The sequence below is a fragment of the Phyllopteryx taeniolatus genome, chromosome 7 (genome assembly GCF_024500385.1).
Source record: "Phyllopteryx taeniolatus isolate TA_2022b chromosome 7, UOR_Ptae_1.2, whole genome shotgun sequence".
Taxonomy (NCBI): domain Eukaryota; kingdom Metazoa; phylum Chordata; class Actinopteri; order Syngnathiformes; family Syngnathidae; genus Phyllopteryx; species Phyllopteryx taeniolatus.
Genome location: NC_084508.1, coordinates 6,624,088 through 6,645,747, shown reverse-complemented (window position 1 = coordinate 6,645,747; position 21,660 = coordinate 6,624,088). Strand labels below are relative to the sequence as shown.

General features: G+C 42.1%; 2 protein-coding genes across 6 annotated transcripts in view; one reads left to right on the top strand and one right to left on the bottom strand.

Moving 5' to 3' along the window:
* Positions 1-17,775, bottom strand: part of gabrb3 (gamma-aminobutyric acid type A receptor subunit beta3) — a 28,234-nt gene extending 10,459 nt beyond the window's left edge. For all 3 annotated transcript variants that reach the window (XM_061779269.1, XM_061779271.1, XM_061779270.1), the window contains exons 1-2: positions 15,794-17,775; positions 1,138-1,185 (exon numbers count right to left, since the gene is read on the bottom strand). In XM_061779269.1, coding sequence (XP_061635253.1) covers positions 1,138-1,185; positions 15,794-15,900 — 155 coding nt within the window. In that variant the 5' untranslated portion in view covers positions 15,901-17,775. The remainder of the gene's footprint in view (positions 1-1,137; positions 1,186-15,793) is intronic.
* On the top strand, positions 196-21,395 carry gabra5 (gamma-aminobutyric acid type A receptor subunit alpha5). Of its 3 annotated transcripts, XM_061779272.1 has the most exons (11): positions 196-2,984; positions 4,385-4,469; positions 4,569-4,693; positions 5,981-6,048; positions 6,407-6,627; positions 7,678-7,760; positions 12,078-12,221; positions 17,782-17,934; positions 18,049-18,111; positions 18,328-18,539; positions 19,655-21,395. In XM_061779272.1, exons 2-11 carry the CDS (start codon positions 4,387-4,389, stop codon positions 19,946-19,948), a joined length of 1,446 nt encoding a protein of 481 aa, XP_061635256.1. In that variant the 5' UTR covers positions 196-2,984; positions 4,385-4,386; the 3' UTR covers positions 19,949-21,395. The 3 variants fall into 3 exon arrangements, with proteins under 3 accessions (XP_061635256.1, XP_061635257.1, XP_061635258.1); XM_061779274.1 differs by lacking the exon at positions 18,049-18,111 and having other exon boundaries at positions 2,910-2,984; XM_061779273.1 differs by lacking the exons at positions 18,049-18,111; positions 18,328-18,539.
* Positions 21,396-21,660: the final 265 nt, after the last annotated feature.

Below are 21,660 nucleotides of genomic sequence, written 5' to 3'. Positions count from 1 at the left end.
AAGGAATTAGTTTCGAAGGTAATTAGCTGCAAACTTGCAAAGACTGAACAATGTAGTACTGAGCTGAGGTGATCTACTGTTAAACTGTAGTCCTGTTTTTTTTTAATTTAACTTGTATGAATTGTTTTAAATGGGCGTGGCTAAATTGGCGCCCAGCGACGCACTTCTGGCTTCCGGTATGAGTCGCCCCTCCCCCCACTACATAAGAGCAACTTGAGCGCCTTCGCTAGCGACACTGCTTGTCCAGAGTTAAGTGCAACTTACTTTATTTGCGTTATTATTACTAAGCCCATTTCTACAATTACATTAAGCAAGTATGGCGACAGCGTAAAAACGCATCTTCCCTGGATAGCAAAAATTGGCAGAACAGCTCCGTGTCGTTATTTATGTTCCCGAGCGCCGGTTAGCTTGCGAGCTAGCTGTCGGCTAAGCGCCTCCCGCAACGACCCGGTGGGATATAACATAATATAAAATAATATAATATAAGAGGCTTTAAGCGGCTAAAAGTGCGTCTACTTTTTTTGGGGGTGGGTTCTTCGGCCAAATTAGCCCCTTTTTACACTGTCTGTAAAACTTTCCTGACTTTTGCCCCTTTGTTGCTGTATTGTCGCGACTGCACTGACACAGACTGGTTGAAGTCAAAGCGGCAATGTTATGTTCCCAGGAAGCCAATTTCACATTGCAAAAGAAAAAGAAAGTCATCGCTCCACCCATAGTCCATGTAACAGTTTTGCATTAAGAGCACGGGGACACAGAATGGAGGGAGGGGGTTGACCTTCTGATGTAGCATCCTTTCTCAATGCCCGTAAAAGAGAGGATTTTCACGGCCAGGGGTCTCAAACTCAAATTCACGGTGGGCCAAAATTTTAAATCGGCACAACGCCGAGCGCCAAACTCAATATTTAATGAAAAATCACTGCGATGTGCATGTTTCTCTTCTCTGCAGAAATGTAGCGTTAAAGTTTATCGTATGACAACAAACGTACATTTTGCTTCAACACCGACTCCGCCCAGACGCCGACCAAATAAATTCCATCGTGGGCCAAATTTGGCCCCCGGGCCTGAGTTTGACATATGTGATGTAAAAGTGTCCACGGTTGACGTAATAACGCCGAAAACCTAGAAAGTGACACTCACCTCGTATCGTAGATGGCGTGCAGCTTTTTGTTCCCATCAACGGCGTTCCTGTAAATAAAATCAAAATACAGTTGGAGCCCATTAACAAACACACCCAATACGGACAGTCGGGGTCGAAACCGTCTCGTCGATGGGTCAGTTTTTACCACCGATGATTGTAGCTTGAAGACGATTAATCGGCAATCGCATGTTTTGGCATGAACAGCGCGTCTTCAGGCGGTCGGTCGGTGCAGTGGCGGTTCGAGACCACTTTTACTGGGGCCATGGGCTTTGTCATGGCGGGGTACCGTTTTAAACATGCGCACGCGCGCACACACACACACACACAGTCCAAATCGATTTATTCATGGGACGTTTTAATTGAATGAGTTCATTGTACTTTTACATTCTTTCTGAAGCTAGACATCTTCTATGCATCTCATATTCCCGCTTTGATTGGCAGCAAAGGGCGGTGGAGAGGAATATGCAACATTTCAGCAACACCTTTTTTATATTAGGCTGCTGTTGCAAGTTGGCTAACAACAGTTCTACAAGCCGAAATCCTCACATCAGCGAATACAACGATTTGAGACGAAAGCTCGACAACGACAACAAAAATATCGATTGTCATCGATTAATCGACGTCGACTCGACTGGCTTTAACTTAGCGTCGACTGCGAAAAAGTTGAAGTCGTTCAACCCCTGCAGACTAGTAATGTTGTGCGGTACAACGTCTTGTTAGAAGTGTTCACTGCCGTGGACGTTTATATTTGTCAATTAAAAAACAACACTTCACTGCCACCGGCGAATATATTCGTCAAATACGTTTTTCTACGGGCAGGCATCGAAGAGGGTTTCTCCTAACTTGTCTGGGAAATTCCAGCTTCTTCATAACTGTAACGACAAACAGACGCCGGTAGATGCCGGCGTTGCATCACTTTGGATTTGAAATCAGCACAGCTTTTGAGTCCAAGATAAAGATTAGGCGGTGAATCTTGGCTTGTCACGTCGAATATGAGAGAGAAATGCCAACACGTTGGAGGTCGGGCACACTTTCGGCACCTCGATCTCGAACAGTACAATGAGCGTCAAAGTTCCATATCTTCTGGACGTTTTCATAAAAAGCTTGTTGTTCCGCTTTTTTGCAACCCATTTTCTACCGCTGAATACGAAAGAACCGAAGAAGGTGGAAACACACTTTTTTTTCATGGTGAAAGAAGATTCTATTGTCACAGAACACAATAATATTCCATGGGTCTTGGAGGAAATGCTCTACAACAGTTCGGGGAACTCGGCAGGGAGTTAATGAGTTAAGAAGAAGAAGGTAGTAGGATTTCTTGACACGGGAACTTCGACACGTCACCTACCTACAGAGCCTTACCCCGAAGTCGCTAGTAGTAATGAGCTACATGGGATACATTAGTGGCAATTATCCCGAGAAAATGCGTGTCAGAAGTGGGATAACAATAAGAAATGGATCCAATTGCGTTATCCAATCACTCTCTCGCTCTTTCTGTCGCCTCCCTCCCACCCTGCCCACATCTTCGCTCTCCGCCACTGCGCACATCCACACAGTGCTGCTTCTCGTCCTCTCCTCCTCTCTCATTCGCCTCCTCATCTTATTTTATGCGTTCCCCCCCACCCCTCTCCTTTTTTTTTTTTCAACGACGGCCAGCAGCAGTAGTGACGCTATTGTAATTTCGTCTTTTTTTTGAGGGGGGTACTTTCTCCCACCTCTCCCGCCAGCTCTCCTCCCCTTTCACCAGAACGTTGACGGCAAATTTGGAGCGCCGCGCCGGGAGAGCGAGGCTGGAGGACGAGAGGCAGTCGTGGTCGTGGTGGTGGCGGTGGTGGTCTCGGTCTTGAAGGTAGGGACGGGGGCCGGCTGGCGTTTTACGGCGTACGGAGGAGAGCGTGTGCGGTGCAGGGATGCAGCCGGAGGACTTCCAGTCGGCTGTCTTGTTTTTAACTGTTCCTATTTTGCTTAATTAAGCCTCCTCTCTCTTATTTGGGGTGGGGGGGGGGGGGGGGGGGGGGTCAAATTAATTGCTTTAAAGTTCGGGTGGTGGGGGAGAAGGCTGGATGTTGAAAAATGTTTGAAAAAAAAAAAAGCATTTTTGTTCTTTGTTTTACTGAAAAATGTTGCTTACACATGCATAGATGTATAGATATGTTAAGCCTCTCTAATGTAGACAAACAAGCACAAAAAGAATTCCGACAAATGCGGGGAAATGCTAACTAGACATATGATAAATAATAATAACATATGCAACATAATGCACCGAAATTCAATAGTAAAATCAAATATTTAAATAATCTGCAATAATAAACACAATTATGTTTTATAAGAAAATCATGAAAAAAAAGTATTAAACAAATATGATTACAAAAATGCAAAATAATGCAACAAAATGGAAATAACATTTACAAACAAATCTAAATGTAATTACTAAAACAATAACTATACAAATAATACCCACCCCCCAAAAAAATGGCCCAAATTATACACACATTAATATAATAATCTAATCCCAAAATACCTAATAACTTTAAATAAATACAGCATGAAAATAAATAAATACAAATAAACCACTGTAACCACATTTAAATGAATATACTGTGCTTAGCAAAAAATAGAAATACCAAAAATGAATATTGAATAATAAATACAAAAAAATGAAAACATAATGAAAAAAATAATTACTACAACAGTTAAAATACAAATAATACATTAAAGAATATTAAGCAATAATACGTTAAATGGTACAATTAAATTGTAAATACAAGAACTGACAAAAAGCACATTTTAAATTAATATAACACCATACCAAAATAAACCACATAAACATTTAAAATGAACATACTGTAGTTAGAAGGGGAAAAAAAGACCCAAAATATGAAATAATAAATGTAACAAAATGAAAATATCGTAAAAACACGATGAGAAACACATTTCTAATGAATATCATTGTTAAAACAATACCAAAAGAAATATTAAATAGTAGGTGCAATTAAATAAAACCTTAAAATAATAATGCACAATAATGAGATGCTAAATAATAAATATTTACGAATAAATAAAAAGTGGTGGAAAAATGAGATGAATGTCAAAAAAACCAAAGCATTTTTTCAAATTTCATTTTTTTGCTGCCAAGGCAGAGCGTTTGACACAGCTGGCGCTGGATGTCTTGCGGTCACCCAGTCGGGCTGTGCGGTTTTTAGTACAGTAAGAGGCGCTCGTAACGTAGCGGTCGCCTTTCGGCCGCAGGAATGGGCGATGGAATGCACCGCGGCTTCGCAATGAGACACGTGTGGCTCTGCATCTTGCTCGCTGGCTTCACCTGCCGCCTGAGGTGAGCGCCATCATCATCATCATCCTCAACATCATCACTAGCACGTGTGATGAAGATAATAACAGTTTTGTTGTTGTTGTTGTTGTTGTTGTTGTCCAGCCGTCAGCAGGAGGCGACGGGGACGCCCACCGAGGCGGAATTGAATAACAACATCACCGTGTTCACGCGCATCCTGGACGGACTGCTGGACGGCTACGACAACAGGCTGCGTCCCGGCCTGGGAGGTATCCGTTGACATGTGCAGTACACGCGCTAAATAAGAATACAGCCGTACCTTAACTGACGAGTTTCATTTGTTCGGTGACCAAGCTTTTTTATCTTAATTTACGACATTACCTTAATACCTCGTTCCAGACCGCCCGCGCAAAGAGACGTCATCTGCAAAGCGGTGACCAAGTATTTGTGGTATTTTTTTATATATACAGTAAAACCCCCCTCCATTGCGGGGGTTATTTTCCAGACAAGAAGTGAAAATCCACGATATAGAAATACCTATAGAAATATGGTAATAATAATAAAAAATAAAAAATAAAATATATATATATTTTTTTTTTTAATGTTTGATAAAAAAAAAAAAAAATTTTTTTTTACTGTATTGTAAAATATAAATAGAAAAACATAATGAAAGAGTAGGTAGAGAAATTACCTTGTTTTCTGAAGGGTAATTTAGATGAAAGTCACATACACACACAGTAGCACATTTGTGTGTTGACCTCTGAACCGTTGAGTCACTTGGAATTCGATGACATATTTTCCATTTGAACAAATCGGCAGTCTGTAAAAGAAGCGACATGGCCATCTAGTGGCTAAGAATTGCAAGTGCGTTTTTGTGTACTTTTGGGGACTGGATTAGAATTTTCAGACGACAGTCGGGCTGGGCGATATCCCTTAAAAAAAAAATATATATATATATATATATATACAGATAAAAAGATACAAGTTCATGCTTTTATTTATTAATAACTTTATTCATCAACAGGTTTTTTTAATTTTCACAATAAGTATTTATTCTTCTAAGATTACCTGTTTCTCAAAGGTGGAAAAAATATCTTCTTTAAAAAAAAAAAATGACTTTAAAAGTTTAGACGTTTACTCTGGTAGGATTACTATTTTTTTTTCATAAAGAAATATTTTTTTTAATTTTCGGAAAAAAAGTAACTTTGTTCTCATAAAAAATGACTTGAAAATAAAATGTTTTTGCAAAAGCATAATTTAAAATGACTTTTTTAGGATTACTATTTAAAGTATGGATTTTTATCCCATGAAAAATATTTTTACAGTCTCCAAAAATTACTTATTCGTCAATAAGAAAAGTACAACTTTTTTTTGTCAATTTATTTTCTATCCTCGTAAGACGATTGACTTATTTCATCGCCCCGGAGTGACACTGATTTATGAATTGCCATTAAATAACCCAAACAAAACAAAATCGTACTGTACAAAATGTTAATCCCTAACTAGAATTCCATATTTATATTGTCTCAAAGCATCTGCTCTCTCTAATCTTACAGAAAAGGTGACGGAGATCAAAATCAACATTTTTGTCACCAGCTTCGGTCCTGTCTCGGATACGGAAATGGTAAGAATTTGAAAAAAATCATAAAACCAGCGCTTGAAACGCTTTTTCGTGGCGAACCCTTAAAATGATCATCAATTTATGATGCCATGCTCTGCCCGCATAGATGGCGTAGTTTGGCCATTCAGCGTCGCCCGGCTGCTTCCATTAAGACGAATTCCCTAATTGGGATTTGTCAAAGTAAGAGCCCTGAAATTTGCCCGAAATGGCTCCCTCCAACCAAAATGGTGGATTTGCTGTTTATTTTTCGGCACGGGACTTGAGACTTTTTCGTGCGTCCCGTTATGATTGCCACATCCTCTCAATTCCGCGTTTTTCTGTCTCAACAAAGCAAAATGACCGAGTGGCCGTTCGATTTCAGGAGTACACCATCGACGTGTTCTTCCGCCAGAGCTGGAAGGACGAGCGGCTGTGCTTCGAAGGCCCCATGAAGATGCTGCCGCTCAACAACCTGCTGGCCAGCAACATCTGGACGCCCGACACCTTCTTCCTCAACGGCAAGAAATCCATCGCGCACAACATGACCACGCCCAACAAGCTGCTGAGGCTGCAGGACGACGGCACGCTGCTCTACACCATGAGGTACCTCCCGGACGCCCTTTATATCCTACCGTACCGTGGCGGTCCTAGGCTGAATGGCGCCCTGTGCGAGACCCCTATTAAAAGTTGGGCGCACTAGTGCAACCAGGGTAAAAAGTTGGTCTAGAGCAGGGGTGTCGAACTAGTTTTTGTCACGGGCCACATCGTAGTTGTGACTTCCCTCGGAGGGCCGCTACGACTGTGATCCGGCCCCCGGGTCTTCAGTTTGACACCTGTGGTCAAGAGCTCTGCCCTTCCTGGTGTTGGACTGGCAATGTTCGTCATTTGAATTCAAACTTCCTCCTCGTAAAAATATGCAGCGATGGCAATGCACAAATGGCAAAACGCAAATATTTGACTATATAGCCAGTTATAAAAACTTTTAAATTACTCTCTTAAATTACACTTCAGTATACTTCCAGGAACAACAAGATGCCACCAGACGGCACTTTGTCCTGAGCACAAAAACAGCAAATAGGTGAGTTGATTTTTTGGGTGAATAATGGTGAATAGGTTGGTTCCCCCCAAAAAATCTGCAAATTTGTGAATGCTGGCCGATGAATTTCTGTTATATTTTTTAAATGATATAGTTAGAAAAAAAATATTTGCATGTATATCTCATTAAAATTTACTAACCAATTTAAACAAAGATTTAAAATATTTGTAATAACGTTTAAAAACAATGAAAAGTGTAAATACAGACAGAATTTTCCATTTGCTAAAAATACATCGAATTAACATCATTTTAAAATATAAATGTATCAACTAATATAAAAAAAGTCAGTCAGATTGCAAGTTTTGTTTTTTGTAAAAAAAAAAAAAAAAAAAAATCTATTTTGGGTTGTCACGGTATTCTTGTCATATTTCTATGATGATATTACAATAGTGTCCACATGGTGGGAGTAGCAGTCTTTATACTGTAAGTACTCCATGTTCAGTGACTTGCAAAGTCCTTCACGGACTAATCCTCAGTTTTACTCGCCACTCACATTTTCTATATTTAGTCATGGATTGATTTCCATTTCGGTTTTTTGGGTTGTTTTTTTTCCGCAGACTGACCATATCTGCAGAGTGCCCCATGCAACTGGAGGACTTCCCCATGGACGCGCACGCCTGTCCCCTCAAGTTCGGAAGCTGTGAGTAGAACACGGGGTTTTTTTTTTGTGTGTTTGTTTTTGGTTTTGTGACCTACAGAAAGTTGCGCTGGCCCTTTAAGCCTGCGAGATTAACGAAGAGGATTTCCCTGCACTTGGCGGACAGGCAGGAAGACGGACGCGTCCAGTCCACGCCAAAAGTCACTTAGATTAATTGCAAGGCAGACTTAAATACACACCCCTATTAATTGTACAGTACACGCACAGGTCAGTTCATTGGGTGAACCTGCGCAGTCTCCGACATCCACAAAGATGATGATAAATAATGCAAATGTGTCTTTTGTGGTGTTGTCCAAGTGGTGCTGTCGTGTACTGTGAGCTCGTCTTATTTTGGTCACCTCATTCTAAGAAAAAGTACCATACAGTGCCCGTCAGTCCAAACAAAGTATATGTTAGACATTATTTTGTATTTATATTTATGGATTTTTTTAATATCAAGATTTAAAAAAAGCATATATTGTAACACACTCTATAAATATATAATTTTTGTTCTATTTTTGTTTTTTAGTACCAAATATGAAAGGCGTTTGCATCTTAATTAAGATGTTGCAAAGAAAAAAAAAAAAATATATATATATATATATATATATATAAAAATAAAAATAAAAAAAGTTAAAGAAATATAAAAGTGTCTGGTAAATACACTTTTGTTTCTATTTAAAAATAATAGTTTTATTGTCCATTTGCTTTTTCGAAATCAAGTTGTATCTCAAGCATTCTCTCATGAAAATATATAAAGTACAAAATATATATACACATTCTTAATTCAATTAAAAAAAAAAAAAAACAAGTTTTGTTGTGTGAAATTTGGTCGCATCTGAAAAGGTTTCCCATTTAAAGAAATATAATAAAATAATATAAAGCTGAGAAATATGTCACAAGTAAATAAAAAAAAAAAAAAAGAACCCCCAGAAGAGATGTCCCATAAAAAAATATAGTGATTATCAAAATATAAAGCTAAGGAATAAAAGTGACAAGCAAACAAAAAAAAAAAACTAAACCCCAAAATATATACTGAATAGATGTTTTGAAATAACAAATTCTGCATTTGGGCAAAAGTGGGTTTTCTATAAAAATAATTTCAAATTATATTAAAGGTAAAACTGTACAATTGACAGGTATAGTAAATAAAATAAAAATGATATTCTAATCAAATAAAAAGAAATACCAAACAACGATAGGATACCCTGCCAGTGTTCTTATTTAAGATGCTTTGAGCTTGGTTGTGCAACAGAATTACAAGAGAAGCTGACAGAATAATCAAACAAAAGAACAACAACACAGAATGCTAAATTCCGATCTGCTTATTTTTTTGGAAAGCCTTTTTAAAAAATAGATATATTTTTAAAAAAGCTGTTGTGTGACGTGCCGGGGCCCGTGCGCGCCTCGGAAGCTATCAGCGTGGTAGCCGGTTTCCTGCGACTCCATTAACCCGAGCTAATCCTTTGACCTCGTGACCTCGCGGCCCGCTCGCCCGCCATATTGCTCCAGGCTCTTCCAAAGCTGACGTGGTCCCGTTCTTGGACACGTTAATCACCTCTCATGCTCCCGCTAAACTGCTATCGCTACCTCGGGATTCGCTACAGCTCGCAAACGGTGAGCTGTCATACTCTGTTAGTCACCCTTTTTTTTTTTTTTTTTAAACACACAAGCTTATATATACATATATATAAAATTCAACACTAATCACTGAGTATTAGTAGTGTGTTTTACTACGGTTAACTTTTTAGGATCGTGCGAGGAAGGTCTGCGACGCCAATCGCTTTTGTTATTAACATGAAGACTACGGATTTTATCGTTCTTGCTATTCCGGCTGACAGTTTGACCCTGAATGTATTATTTCTATTGCCTGTGAAGTTTCTTTGTTCGCTATTTGCAAGCAGCGAAAATGTGCCTGTAATTGACGCCCACCCAAAAAGGTTCGCAAGTGCCTATAGATGCCACAAGATGGCAGCAAAGGTTTTTTTTCCTGTTTGACGAGGCTGTGCCTGACTCTTTGATTCTTTGGCACGTGGCGTCAAAGTAGACGGCGAATACGTGGCGAATAGGTTTTCAGCGAACAACGGAGAATTGGTCCTTGTAGGGGTCTTCCAACTACGGCCCCGGGCCCGTTGGCGGCCTGTTTTGCTTTTTCAGAGGCCCGCAGCATATATGCAAAATAACATTGGACACGGTCGCTAAAAAAAAAAATAAAAAAAGGTGGGGGCGGCAACTTGAAAAGTGCGAGTGTCGAAAAAAATGGAGCTTGTCACACCCGCATGCCCAATTCAAAACTACTGCAACTACTACAGCAAAACAGTTTGTAATATAGAGCTTTTCTACTACCTAATTGTATAACTGCCCAAGGTTGTTTTTTTTTTTTACGTTTTTGGAAAGCAACAAATTCAACAAACAACTAGAGTCCAGTTGCCTCGATTCAACCGTTGCGTATTTTACCATGACCTGGATAAATGAGAATCTACACAGACATAAGGGGGTGGGGGAAACACCAGTTTTACCAAGTCCTTTTGGTCATTTTGATTGATATTGTGACATTAAGTTAAAAACCAGTCAGGCTATTGTGCAATTAGGCTAACGACATGCAAAGAAACTATTCACAACTAAAATGGTGAAGACATTTGTCTTACTGTAGTACCCGACTCGTCCGGACTAAACCTTAGCGCTTTCTCTGCTCAGCTTGCTATGGCGCTATATGTTAGCATTCCCACCTGAAAGAAAGCCGAGAACGAGTTCAAGCAGACGGCGAACGGGAACGTCGCAAGACACGCTAATGTCGCCGCGGCTGGTCAGAGACAATAATCCCGGCGGGTCTGAGGTCAATCTGGGGATATTGAAGACAATCTGCAAAGTTTTCTGACACCACAGTCGCGGGATTAGCGCTTGTAGATTGGAGTTGTGGAGTGCCACACGGACGTGCGCGCACACGCACACGCGGATTTAGCCACGGGGTTATGCTTTACAATTGGTTTCAGCCTCACAAACAGTCGCTTCCATCGTACACATTTCCGCAAAAAAATCGGACATTGCTGTTTCTGCGCACTTTCACACCGCCACAGGGCATCACGCAATGAGATGATTGAGACGTGCAAAATAGTTGTCGACGATTGCTTTCGACACGACAAGGCGGAAGGAGTGAGTGTCAGGTGACCGGTCTTTCCCAGACAATTGCCGTCCCGTCCCGTCTCGTCTCTTGCTTGAATCGTTCACTCCTGAGTACTCACCGATATCGAGCACCGACACAGCTGATGCACACGACGATTCGCCGATGTGTCAAAGTGCCGTAGTATAGCGCCAACTGCCGGCGAGGAGGACTTGCTCAAACCTGCTTTTACCATCTAAAACGTTGTTGTTGTTGTTGTTGTTGTTGTTGTATAAGCAAGCAGCGAAACACGACATTCTTCTGGTCATGTGACATCCAGGGAGCACAGGTGGCTAAAAACAATGAGGCTTGTCCGGCGGCGACCAAGACAACACAGATTATCTGTCAATCCGTGTCACCGTGGTTATTGTGGTTATTGCAGTCAAAGGTTTAAAGGTTCACAAATGGAATAGAAAAAGTCACAAAGCCTGCAACTCACTCAGCTCTAATCCACAAAATGGATGCCTGACTTGTTGTCTTGTCGTTTATGTATGGCAAGGGGTTGGGCAACCGAGTTCAAATGGACATGTAAGAATGTACATAAGCAATCTCAGGTCAAATTCCAATAATAATATAATCCCCTTTTTTGGGGTCAAAATAATTGTACTTAATGTAACTAGAATAAATTAACCAATTTTGTAATGAAATAAATTCAAGAGGTCTTAATTGTATATATTAAGTAGTTAATTTTACTCATGTAATTTAAATGTTAGTATTTTTAAGAAGAAGTTAAGAAATGATTTAATGAGATGAGATGAATGAATATGGTGTTACATGACTAGTAGATGAGGTAAAACAAATATGTTGATTTGAATGTGAGAAATTCATAATTGTATGATCTTGAATTCAAATATTAAAAAAAAATACTAACTAATAAAAGTAGAAACATGCAAGTCATACTGTTGATGTAAAAAAAAAAATAATAATAATACAAATTTGGGAAGTGAGTAAAGTGCTTACAAATACAAAGATTTTGTCATTTTACTATTTATTATGGTAAATGAATCAATAATTGAATGATGAAAAATGGCTACATTTGAACTAATTTGAGCGATGATAACGTTGCCTTCCTCTCGGAAATGTAAACGCCGCGTGGAGCGGGTTGGCCATACTTTGCCCTCCCCTGCTTGACACTTCAAGTCAATGTGTCGCTCCCTCAGACGCGTACCCGGTGTCGGAGGTGGTCTACACGTGGGACAAGGGTGCGGCCAAGTCGGTGGTGGTCGGCGAGGAGGGCTCCAGGCTCAACCAGTATCACCTGATCGGCCAGACGGCCGGCACCGAGGACATCTCCACCAGCAGAGGTGAACGCGCTCGTCATTTTAACATTACGGGCCGACCTTATCCCCGTGTGTATGTCTTAGCGCTTTCGTTATTATATTGGCAAAAAAAAGTTCGATGGCTTTCTGTCTCTCTGTTGCAACCTGCTGATGACATTCTAAGCTCTGTGGCCACTTCCATTTTGAATACCGTTGATCAATTGTTACGCGTCGTCTTAATCTCATTCATGGTGTTAAAATGTGAACAGCGCAATGTCAAGGGCTGTATACATCGCGAACGGCCTTTTATTGGTCCATTCATCCAACGAATTTGCCGTTCAGCCGTATGTGTCGCTGCAACTCTTGCCGCCCCGCAGACGCTGTTAGCGGCAAATGTTTTCAAGTCAAGCCTGACAGGGACGACAAATGAATCAAACGGATTTGGGAAGTCCTCCCACACACTACCAGCTGTCCCCCCCCCCCAATCCCTTCCTCGCCCCTGTCTCAGGGACAAAAAAAACCACTTATCCCAGCGTCCCAGCTACGGGGTGTGCAGGGATAATCCTCACGCGAGGCCCATCGGTCAGTTGTGCTTTTACCGGGTGACGTCATCACGCGCCGGGACACGTTCGGGAGAGGAGGGAGGGCCCGACGTTCGCTAGCGTGAGATAAAAGTGTGACGCTACGCTTTCCCAAACGCACCCCGTTCAACATCCAGACAGAGTTGGCGCACCCCCTAGCTTCCTGAGACATACCCTTAAAATTCACAAGTCAAATACAACTGTTTTAGCCCTTCAACGTATGGACAAAAAAAAAAAATTAAATCCAACAATACCCGAACTACAGTCTAAAATCTACTGGCATGTTGACATTTTATTGAGTCTCTTGGACCTGTTTACAAATATATGCAAAATAACACTTGACACGGTCGCTAAAAAAAAAAAAAAAAAAAAAGAGGTGGGGGGGGCGGCAACTTGAAAAGTGCGAGTGTCGAAAAAAATGGAGCTTGTCACACCCGCATGCCCAATTCAAAACTACTGCAACTACTACAGCAAAACAGTTTGTAATATAGAGCTTTTCTACTACCTAATTGTATAACTGCCAACGTTGTTTTTTTTTTTTACGTTTTTGGAAAGCAACAAATTCAACAAACAACTAGAGTCCAGTTGCCTCGATTAGGAGTGTCACATCGTACTTATGGCCATTATGAATGTGAAAAATCATATGAATGTAGAATCACCTCAGCACAGTATTACTGTGCCACAATTGCCTCCGCATGTCATTGTTGTAGTATATGCAGTGGTGCCTTGAGATACGAGTTGCATCCGTTCCGTGACCACACGTGAAACACTCGTATCGCAAATCGTCGCTCCCGGTTGAAATGAATGGGAATGCCTTTGCTCCGTTCCATCTCCTGCCCCGTCAAAAAAAACAAAACCATTTTTTTTTAAAATGTGTTTTTAATAAGAAAAAAATGGTGCTCTATAATATTTTACACATAAAAACATACAATTATATAAGTAGCCTAAATAAATATAAAGAATTAAACTGTTTTTGCCACATTTTCTGCTTCAATTCAGTGGACATCGTTCTGCTCCGACTGGTGTGCGCACCTTGGCCAACAGGGGGCAGTATAATACAGACAGCTCCTCAGTAAGCTGCCCAAATATTAGTTGTTTTCACAGAGGATAAAGAATACAGTGGGTACGGAAAGTTTTCAGACCCCCTTCAATTTTTCACTCTTTTTAATATATTGCAGCCATTTGCTAAAATCATTTAAGCTCATTTTTTCCCGCTCATTAATGTACACACAGCACCCCATATTGACAGAAAAAAACATGATTGTTGAAATTTTTGCTGATTTATTCAAAAAGAAAAACTGAAATATCACACAGCCATAAGTATTCAGATGCTTTGCTGTGACACTCATATTTAACTCGGGTGCCGTCCATTTCTTCTGATCATCCTTGAGATGGTTCCACACCTTCATTGGAGTCCAGCTGTGTTTGATGGTACTGATTGGACTTGATGAGGAAAGCCACACCCCTGTCTAGATAAGACCTTACAGCTCACAGTGCATGTCAGAGCAAATGAGAATCATGAGGTCAAAGGAACTGCCTGAAGAGCTCAGAGACTGAACTGTGGCAAGGCACAGATCTGGCCAAGGTTACAAAAAAACGTCTGCTGCACTTACGGTTCCCAAGAGCACAGCGGCCTCCGTAATCCTGAAATGGAAAACGTTTGGGACCACCGGAACCCTTCCTAGAACTGGCCGGAGCAATCGTGGGAGAAGAACCTTGGTGACAGAGGTCAAGAAGAACCCAAAGATCACTGTGGCTGAGCTCCAGAGATGCAGTCGGGAGATGGGAGGAAAGTTCTAGAAAGTCAACCATCACTTTATAGCAGCGTGGCCGACGGAAGCCTCTCCTCAGTGCGAGACACATGAAAGCCCGCATGGAGCTTGCTAAAAAACGCCTAAAGGACTCCAAGATGGTGAGAAATAAGATTCTGTGGTCTGATGAGACCGAGATAGAAATTGTTGGCCTTAATTGCCACTGCTCATCACAGTCCCAAGAGTGAAGCATGGCGGTGGCAGCATCGTGCTGTGGGGGTGTTTTTCACCTGCAGGGACAGGGAGACCGGCTGCAATCCAAGGAAAGATGAATGCGGCCAAGTACGGGGATATCCTGGAACAAAACCTTCTCCAGAGTGCTCAGGACCTCAGACTGGCCCGAAGGTTCACCTTCCAACAAGACAATGACCCTAAGCACGCAGCAAAAATACCCAAGGAGTGGCTTCAGAACAACTCCGAGACTGTTCTTGAACGGCCCAGCCAGAGCCCTGACCGAAACCCAATTGAGCATCTCCGGAAAGACCTGAAAATGGCTGCCCACCAACGTTCCCCATCCGACCTGACAGAACTGGAGAGGATCTGCAAGGAGGAATGGCAGAGGATCCCAAAATCCGGGCGGGAAAAAGACTCGTGGCTGGATGAGCCCAAAAGGGTGCGTCCACTCAATACTGAGCAAAGGGTCTGAATACTTATGGCGGTGTGATATTTCAGTTGTTCTTTTTGAATAAATCTGCTAAAATGTCAATTATTCTGTTTGGGGTCGCTGTGCGTACATTAATGTGGAAAAAAATGACTTGAAATGACTTCAGCAAATTCAGGCATGGTCTAAAACCTCTATCGAGTTACCTCAGTGCAACATACCAACTGTTGGCATGTGTACATTTGAGTAATTCTCATGGAAAATAGATGCCGGACAGTCACAGTTTGGGAATCTCTGCCATCTGGATTTGGCCTCGACGCTCAATCGAAGAGGGTACGCTCTGGATCACACGAACGCGAACGTACGTGTAAAATCCTGAGTGGCGGCGGAGGAAATCCTGCTTTCTTCTTTACGACAGACGGGAGCCTCCAGACTTAATTAGCGGCGCTAATCTGAGGTACAAACCCTCCTTAAACGGGCCGGGAATAGCTCACAGTGGACACGGTTGACCCTTGACCTGGCGCGTTAAACCCACACCGCATGACGCCGACAAATCGAACGGGTACTTCCCCAACGAGTGCGAAACGGACCGCGGCGCCGGCACGCAACTTTGCGCTTACTCACCAGTTGACCAGCATGGCCGCGTTGTTCTCCGCTATGAAGGGCAGCTCGCCGCACACGCTCCAAAATCCAAACGTTAAAATCCACCAAAGCCGCATTCTTTTCTTCATATTTAATTTTGCCGCACCTTCCCATCCACGTACAAGTAAATAAATAAAGGAAAGAGAGAGGGGGGGGGGGGGGGAAAGGTCAGATGAGAGCAACGCCGGGGCGACCCCGGCGCCGCCGAGCTCGTCTGACGGGCGCTCGTCTGCTGGCCGAGGACATGACGGATGCTCGTCGGAACGCCGTCCCGACTTTTCCCCCGCGCGGGTGTCCCGCGGCCGCCGCCACCCTCCGCCCCTCGCTCCGCCTCTGCTGCTTCGCTGTCTACCGGCTCAGGAGAGGATGTGCCAATCCAGAGAATGCATGCACGCACGCACACACAGGATGCAGATTGTGACGAGGGATTATAGCGGGACTGGGAAAAAAAAAAAATCTGATTTTGCCAGGAGAAAGCGGCTGTCATCTGTGGATTTTTTTTTTTCCACGGGAGAGGAAGTAAAATGCAATCTCCCGTTGGTTAACAGGATGATGATGATGATGATGATGATGACTCGCCCGGCAACCTATTTGCCGTATTTTGACTTCACATGCCAAATAAGAGTGGGATCCCACACTCCCTGATTTCAGCAAATTTGAGAGAACAGGATCTTAAAGCGGCCATGTTTAGCAATACCCGTTGGAAAACGACAGGCAAGACATCCACGTATTTTGAATGATATGAACAAGTTGCTATTTTACAACATATATATATATATATATATAGAGAGAGAGATTTTTTTTTTTTTAAATCTTCAAGTCAGGGGATTGTGCTGCCATGTCAAAGAACAGGAACGCAGTTTATCCTTGACTAATACTCGAAACAACGTGGCGGAGCTCAAAAATGCACTTTATCTTGAATGACAACCCAAAAAAACAATGGCCAAGGTACCTCAGTGGCTCTCAAACTTTACACACCAAATACTGAGCTCTGAAAATGTACAGTTACAATATTGAAATGGAGTAGCGTAAGTGTTCATCAAACAAAAAAGTACGTTTTAATATGATTGTGAGCCACGCTAACGTCATGCATGGTTTGAACATTCACACTGAGCTTCGATATAGATTAAAATGTATCCCATATAAACGTTGAATAGAATTATACCTAACTACACCTTCAAAGTTAAACACCACAAAAATATAACCTGTTATACTTGGGTTGACCACGAGAGGGAGCCTGCGTACTACTTTTTGAGAATGACTGCGCTCAGGCAAAGGCGAAATCAGTCTTCAGTTTTTCACGCATTTTAATTTTAAGTAGGTGCAAAAATCCAATTTATGTTATTATGATAATTTTGTATTTCTTTTTTGTTAATTGTGACCACAAATAATAATCTTGAATAATGGATCAAACATGATGGCCATCGTAGCAAAATATCTAAAATATATAGAATTTTGTCAGAGCATTGATTTTGATGTATACCAGATACAAAATGGCAGAATTAGCTGAGGTGAAAATGTCACAAGTTCAACCTTGTGCAGTTTGGGTCCACGTCAAAGTCAAAATCACGTTTACAGTATCTTGAGTGTTACGGAAAAGTTCAAAGACAAAATGGGTACAGGCAATAATAACATATTCAGTGAATCGCAGTTTGTCGCGTTGCGCAGTAGGTGAAATTCCACGATGGAGGGAGACCCTATCCAAAACAAGTCCTAGTTTCTTTCACCTCTCCCACACACTTTCAACATTCAAACTTCATTAGCAGTGTCCATGGTAGAAAAGAAAGATGCTCGTAATATCTGATAAAAGTTTCAATTGTGGTTCAGATTTTCTGCCAAAATGTCAATAATCATTTTTTCAAAAAAATCTATGGAGCATCAAGTCAACACAGGTCATTTGCTTTGAGCGGGCCAAAGTGAGCGATCTTGCGTTTGACACCTGCGCTCCCGTCCAACTTCTTGTCGATCAGGTCAGTACACGGTGATGATGGCGCACTTCTACCTGAAGAGGAAGATCGGCTACTTCGTCATCCAGACGTACATGCCGTGCTTCATGACCGTCATCCTGTCGCAAGTCTCCTTCTGGCTCAACCGCGAGTCCGTGCCCGCGCGCACCGTCTTCGGTAAGCCGCGCCCGCCCTCCGTTTTGGACTGATAACGCTCACGGGGAGCCGCTGTTAGGCCGCAACCGGCGCTCAGACGTTCACACGCGGACTAACCGGAAAACTCGATTGCAGCGCCCGATGTCACTCGCGAGGCCACGCCCCTCAAAGGCACACATCAAACACTTGCATACGATAGTACGTACAGTAATTACACTTCATAAAATGAGTTTCTTTCCTTTTTTCTTTTGGGGGGCTATGCATGGCAACGCAACTTTTGCAGCAGCATTGGTGGTTGATTATACTCTTTGACAGATGCATCATCATTTGATGAATCTGATGACTCGCTCTGCGTCAAAACCAATTGAACTCTTAAGCTAGCGCTGTTGTGCGGGGAAAAAAAATGTTGCGCAGGCGTCACCACGGTGTTGACCATGACCACGCTCAGCATCAGCGCCCGTAACTCGCTGCCCAAAGTGGCCTACGCCACCGCCATGGACTGGTTCATCGCCGTGTGCTACGCCTTCGTCTTCTCCGCCCTCATCGAGTTCGCCACGGTCAACTACTTCACCAAGCGGAGCTGGGCCTGGGACGGCAAGAAGGCCATGGAGGCCCAACAGCCCAAAGTAAGTCGTGCTCGATGTGAGGTAGGGCCGGTGGGCGGGGGGGGGAAGTCAGTCGACTTCGTAAATAGGTCGACACAAAATTTCTGCCTCAAAGTTCCGCTGGGACCAAAAAAAAAACAAGCAAACGTAAATTCCGCTCGGAACCATGTCTGCGCCGCCGGAACCAGTGTTTCACACAGATTTATGGTTGACGGACGCGCTGTTGGGCCAGTGATAAACTTTGCTAAAAAAAAAAAAAAGATGAAGGAGTGATTTTAAAGGCACTGCTAGATGTCTAATGTACATCCATCCATCCATTTACTTTAGCGCTTCTCCTCACTCGGGTCACGGGCTGCTGGAGCCTATCCCGGCTATCTTCGGGCGAGAGGCGGGGTACGCCCTGAACCGGTCGCCAGCCAATCGCAGAGCACATAGAAACAAACAACCATCCGCACTCACGTTCACACCTACGGGCAATTTAGAGACTTCAATCAACCTACCACGCGTATTTTTGGGATGTGGGAGGAAAGCGGAGTGCCCGGAGAAAAGCCACGCAGGCACGGGGGAGAACATGCAAACTCCACACAGGCGGGACCGGGATTTGAACCCCCGTCCCCAGAACTGTGTGTCAGATGTGCTAACCAGTTGTAGTTTGTTGTGTTTTTTGACCAAAAATGGTCATCGTCAGAGGGCTAATGCTAATTGCCATTGCTAACCGTTAAATTATGTGCACCAAATTCATACCATACACTCAGTACCAACACGTACTGTGCAGTGTAACTAATTCCAATCCGCTGAAGTCCATTCCTCATATAAAGGAATAAAGTGCATTTTAGTGGTTAAAAACAAAATTTGTCTTGGGCGATGCTTATTCAATCGATAATCAGTAGGAAAATCGATTCTCAAAAGGTTCACCGGTGACGGCCCTATTGTTAGAGCTGCAGCGATTAATCGAATAACTGAAATAGTTGGATAAGAGAAAAATGTTCGGAGGGATTTTCCCACATGGACTAACGTTACTGCAGTGCGTAAGGGTTCAACCTAGAACCGTATGGATGAATGTGTACATCTTCTGAGGACATTAAACAGCGCCACCTTCCGGAATAAATTCCCATTCATGTATTTTCATCTTCCAGCGGAAGGACCCCTTGGCGCTGTCCAAGAAACCCAACAACGCCTGCGCCGCCGGCGTCAACTACACGGCCAACCTGAGCAAGGACGCGTCCGTGTCCACCATTTCCAACAGCACCTCGGTGCTGCTCAAGCCGGCCCCCGAGTCCAAGGGCGCCGACCCCAAGAAGACGTACAACAGCGTCAGCAAGATCGACAAGATGTCCCGCATCGTGTTCCCGGTGCTCTTCGGCACCTTCAACCTGGTCTACTGGGCCACCTATCTCAACCGGGAGCCCGTCATTAAAGGAGCCGTTTAGATGGAACTGTCGGACGCACAAAAGCCGCCAAGCACTTAAACTTTGAACTTTTTCCTTTCCGCTCATTCGTTGCATGTTGCTTCAGCTACACATAACCTTTCCTTCAGTACAATGTTTTTCACATTTCAGTATTTGGATTTTATTATCGTTCTCTCGGGAACAGGACGGAAGGCCGAGCGCAAAAGTACAGCAGGTTCAAATGCTAGCCAGAAAAATACAGTACCTTTTTTTTTTTTTTTTTTTTTGCCATTTAGGTTTGAAGTGGGCAATACCCAGGTTTTCTTCAAAATGAACTTGTCCGATGGCTACCAAATGTAAACCACGTAAAATTGCGAACAACTCAAGCATGAAACGAGAAAAGCGAATAACGCCACAAATGTGAAAATTCAGCCCCTCGAGCCAGTTGCACGGAACAACGTGAACTTTGGTGCACGTGCCTATCAAGAGTAGACCAGCAAAAAAAGATTGATAGCTCGAAATTGTGACCCTTTTTTTTTTGTCGTTGCTTTTGGGCGGAGCATGGCAGCAAGGCCAAATGGAAAAACTTACGAGTCCACAGCAGCTTGTGTATACCTTTTTTGAAGATTTGATTATTATTATTTATTTTTTTTTTTTTTTTGTGCAAATGAGGACGGGGTCACCAAGAAACAATGGCAACCAAGCAACGTGTTTTGCCTTCAGAGTGCTTTTGGCCACCGATGCACTCATAACATGTTCTGCTAATATTTTGACTTTTTTTTCTCTCTCTCTCGCTCTGAAAATGTACTTTATTCTTGAAATGTTCTCCTTTTTTCAGGATAAAAATTGACAAGGAATAGAACAGGTATTTTATTGTTTTTTTACTTGTTTTTTTCCTAAAATTCCAAATTATGATTGTACATTTTTTTTTGTCCGCATAAAATCAGATAACAGATGAGAAACATTTTATGCCGTTTCAATTAGATTGTACTTAATTTAAATCCAGATTTTGTTACGGTAATATGTTGCTTGATTCTCATAAAATTCTGTTTTCATTCTCATTTTCTTTTTGGCGTGCCTTTAGCACTTATTGGTACTTTTTGGCTTTCCACGTGGTCATGCTTTTAAATAATAAAATGTATTATTTATGTATATTTCCATTTATTTAGCTCGCTAGTCTCGGAGTAGCTTTAGCTTTGCTAGAATCCAGTGACACTTTGTTATTTCTTGTTGTTTTTCTGAGTTTTGACCTTACAAGCATTTGTTTCTGTCTCCTAAGAGTTATGAAATATGAATGCAATTTAAATGTCTCCTGAGTGGCCTGTCACCATTTAAAAAAAAAAAAAAACATGTACAAAAATTTTGGGGGGACCACATGTATGTATTCTACTTATCACATGAAAGTGCATTTTGAATATGGGCTGTTCTTTAAATGCAAATATCTAAAGCAATAAATAATGCTTTCTTGGGAAAAAAGAGATTATTTTTCGAGTATTTAGGTTCTTATTCTTGGAAGTGAAATCTAGAAAAAAAATGGCCCCTTTTCCTCAAAAACATCCTTTGTTCATACAGTATGTGACTGCGACCTTTTTTCTTGAAAAAGATTTTGACTACTCTAAACTTGTAGCTTTTTCACCGGGAACAAAATATGTTTTTACACTTTTTTGGACTAACGAGAAAAAAAAATCACAAAATATGACACTGTCTTGCTGAATGCTAACACAATGCAAGTCGCAATGGATACGATGACGAAA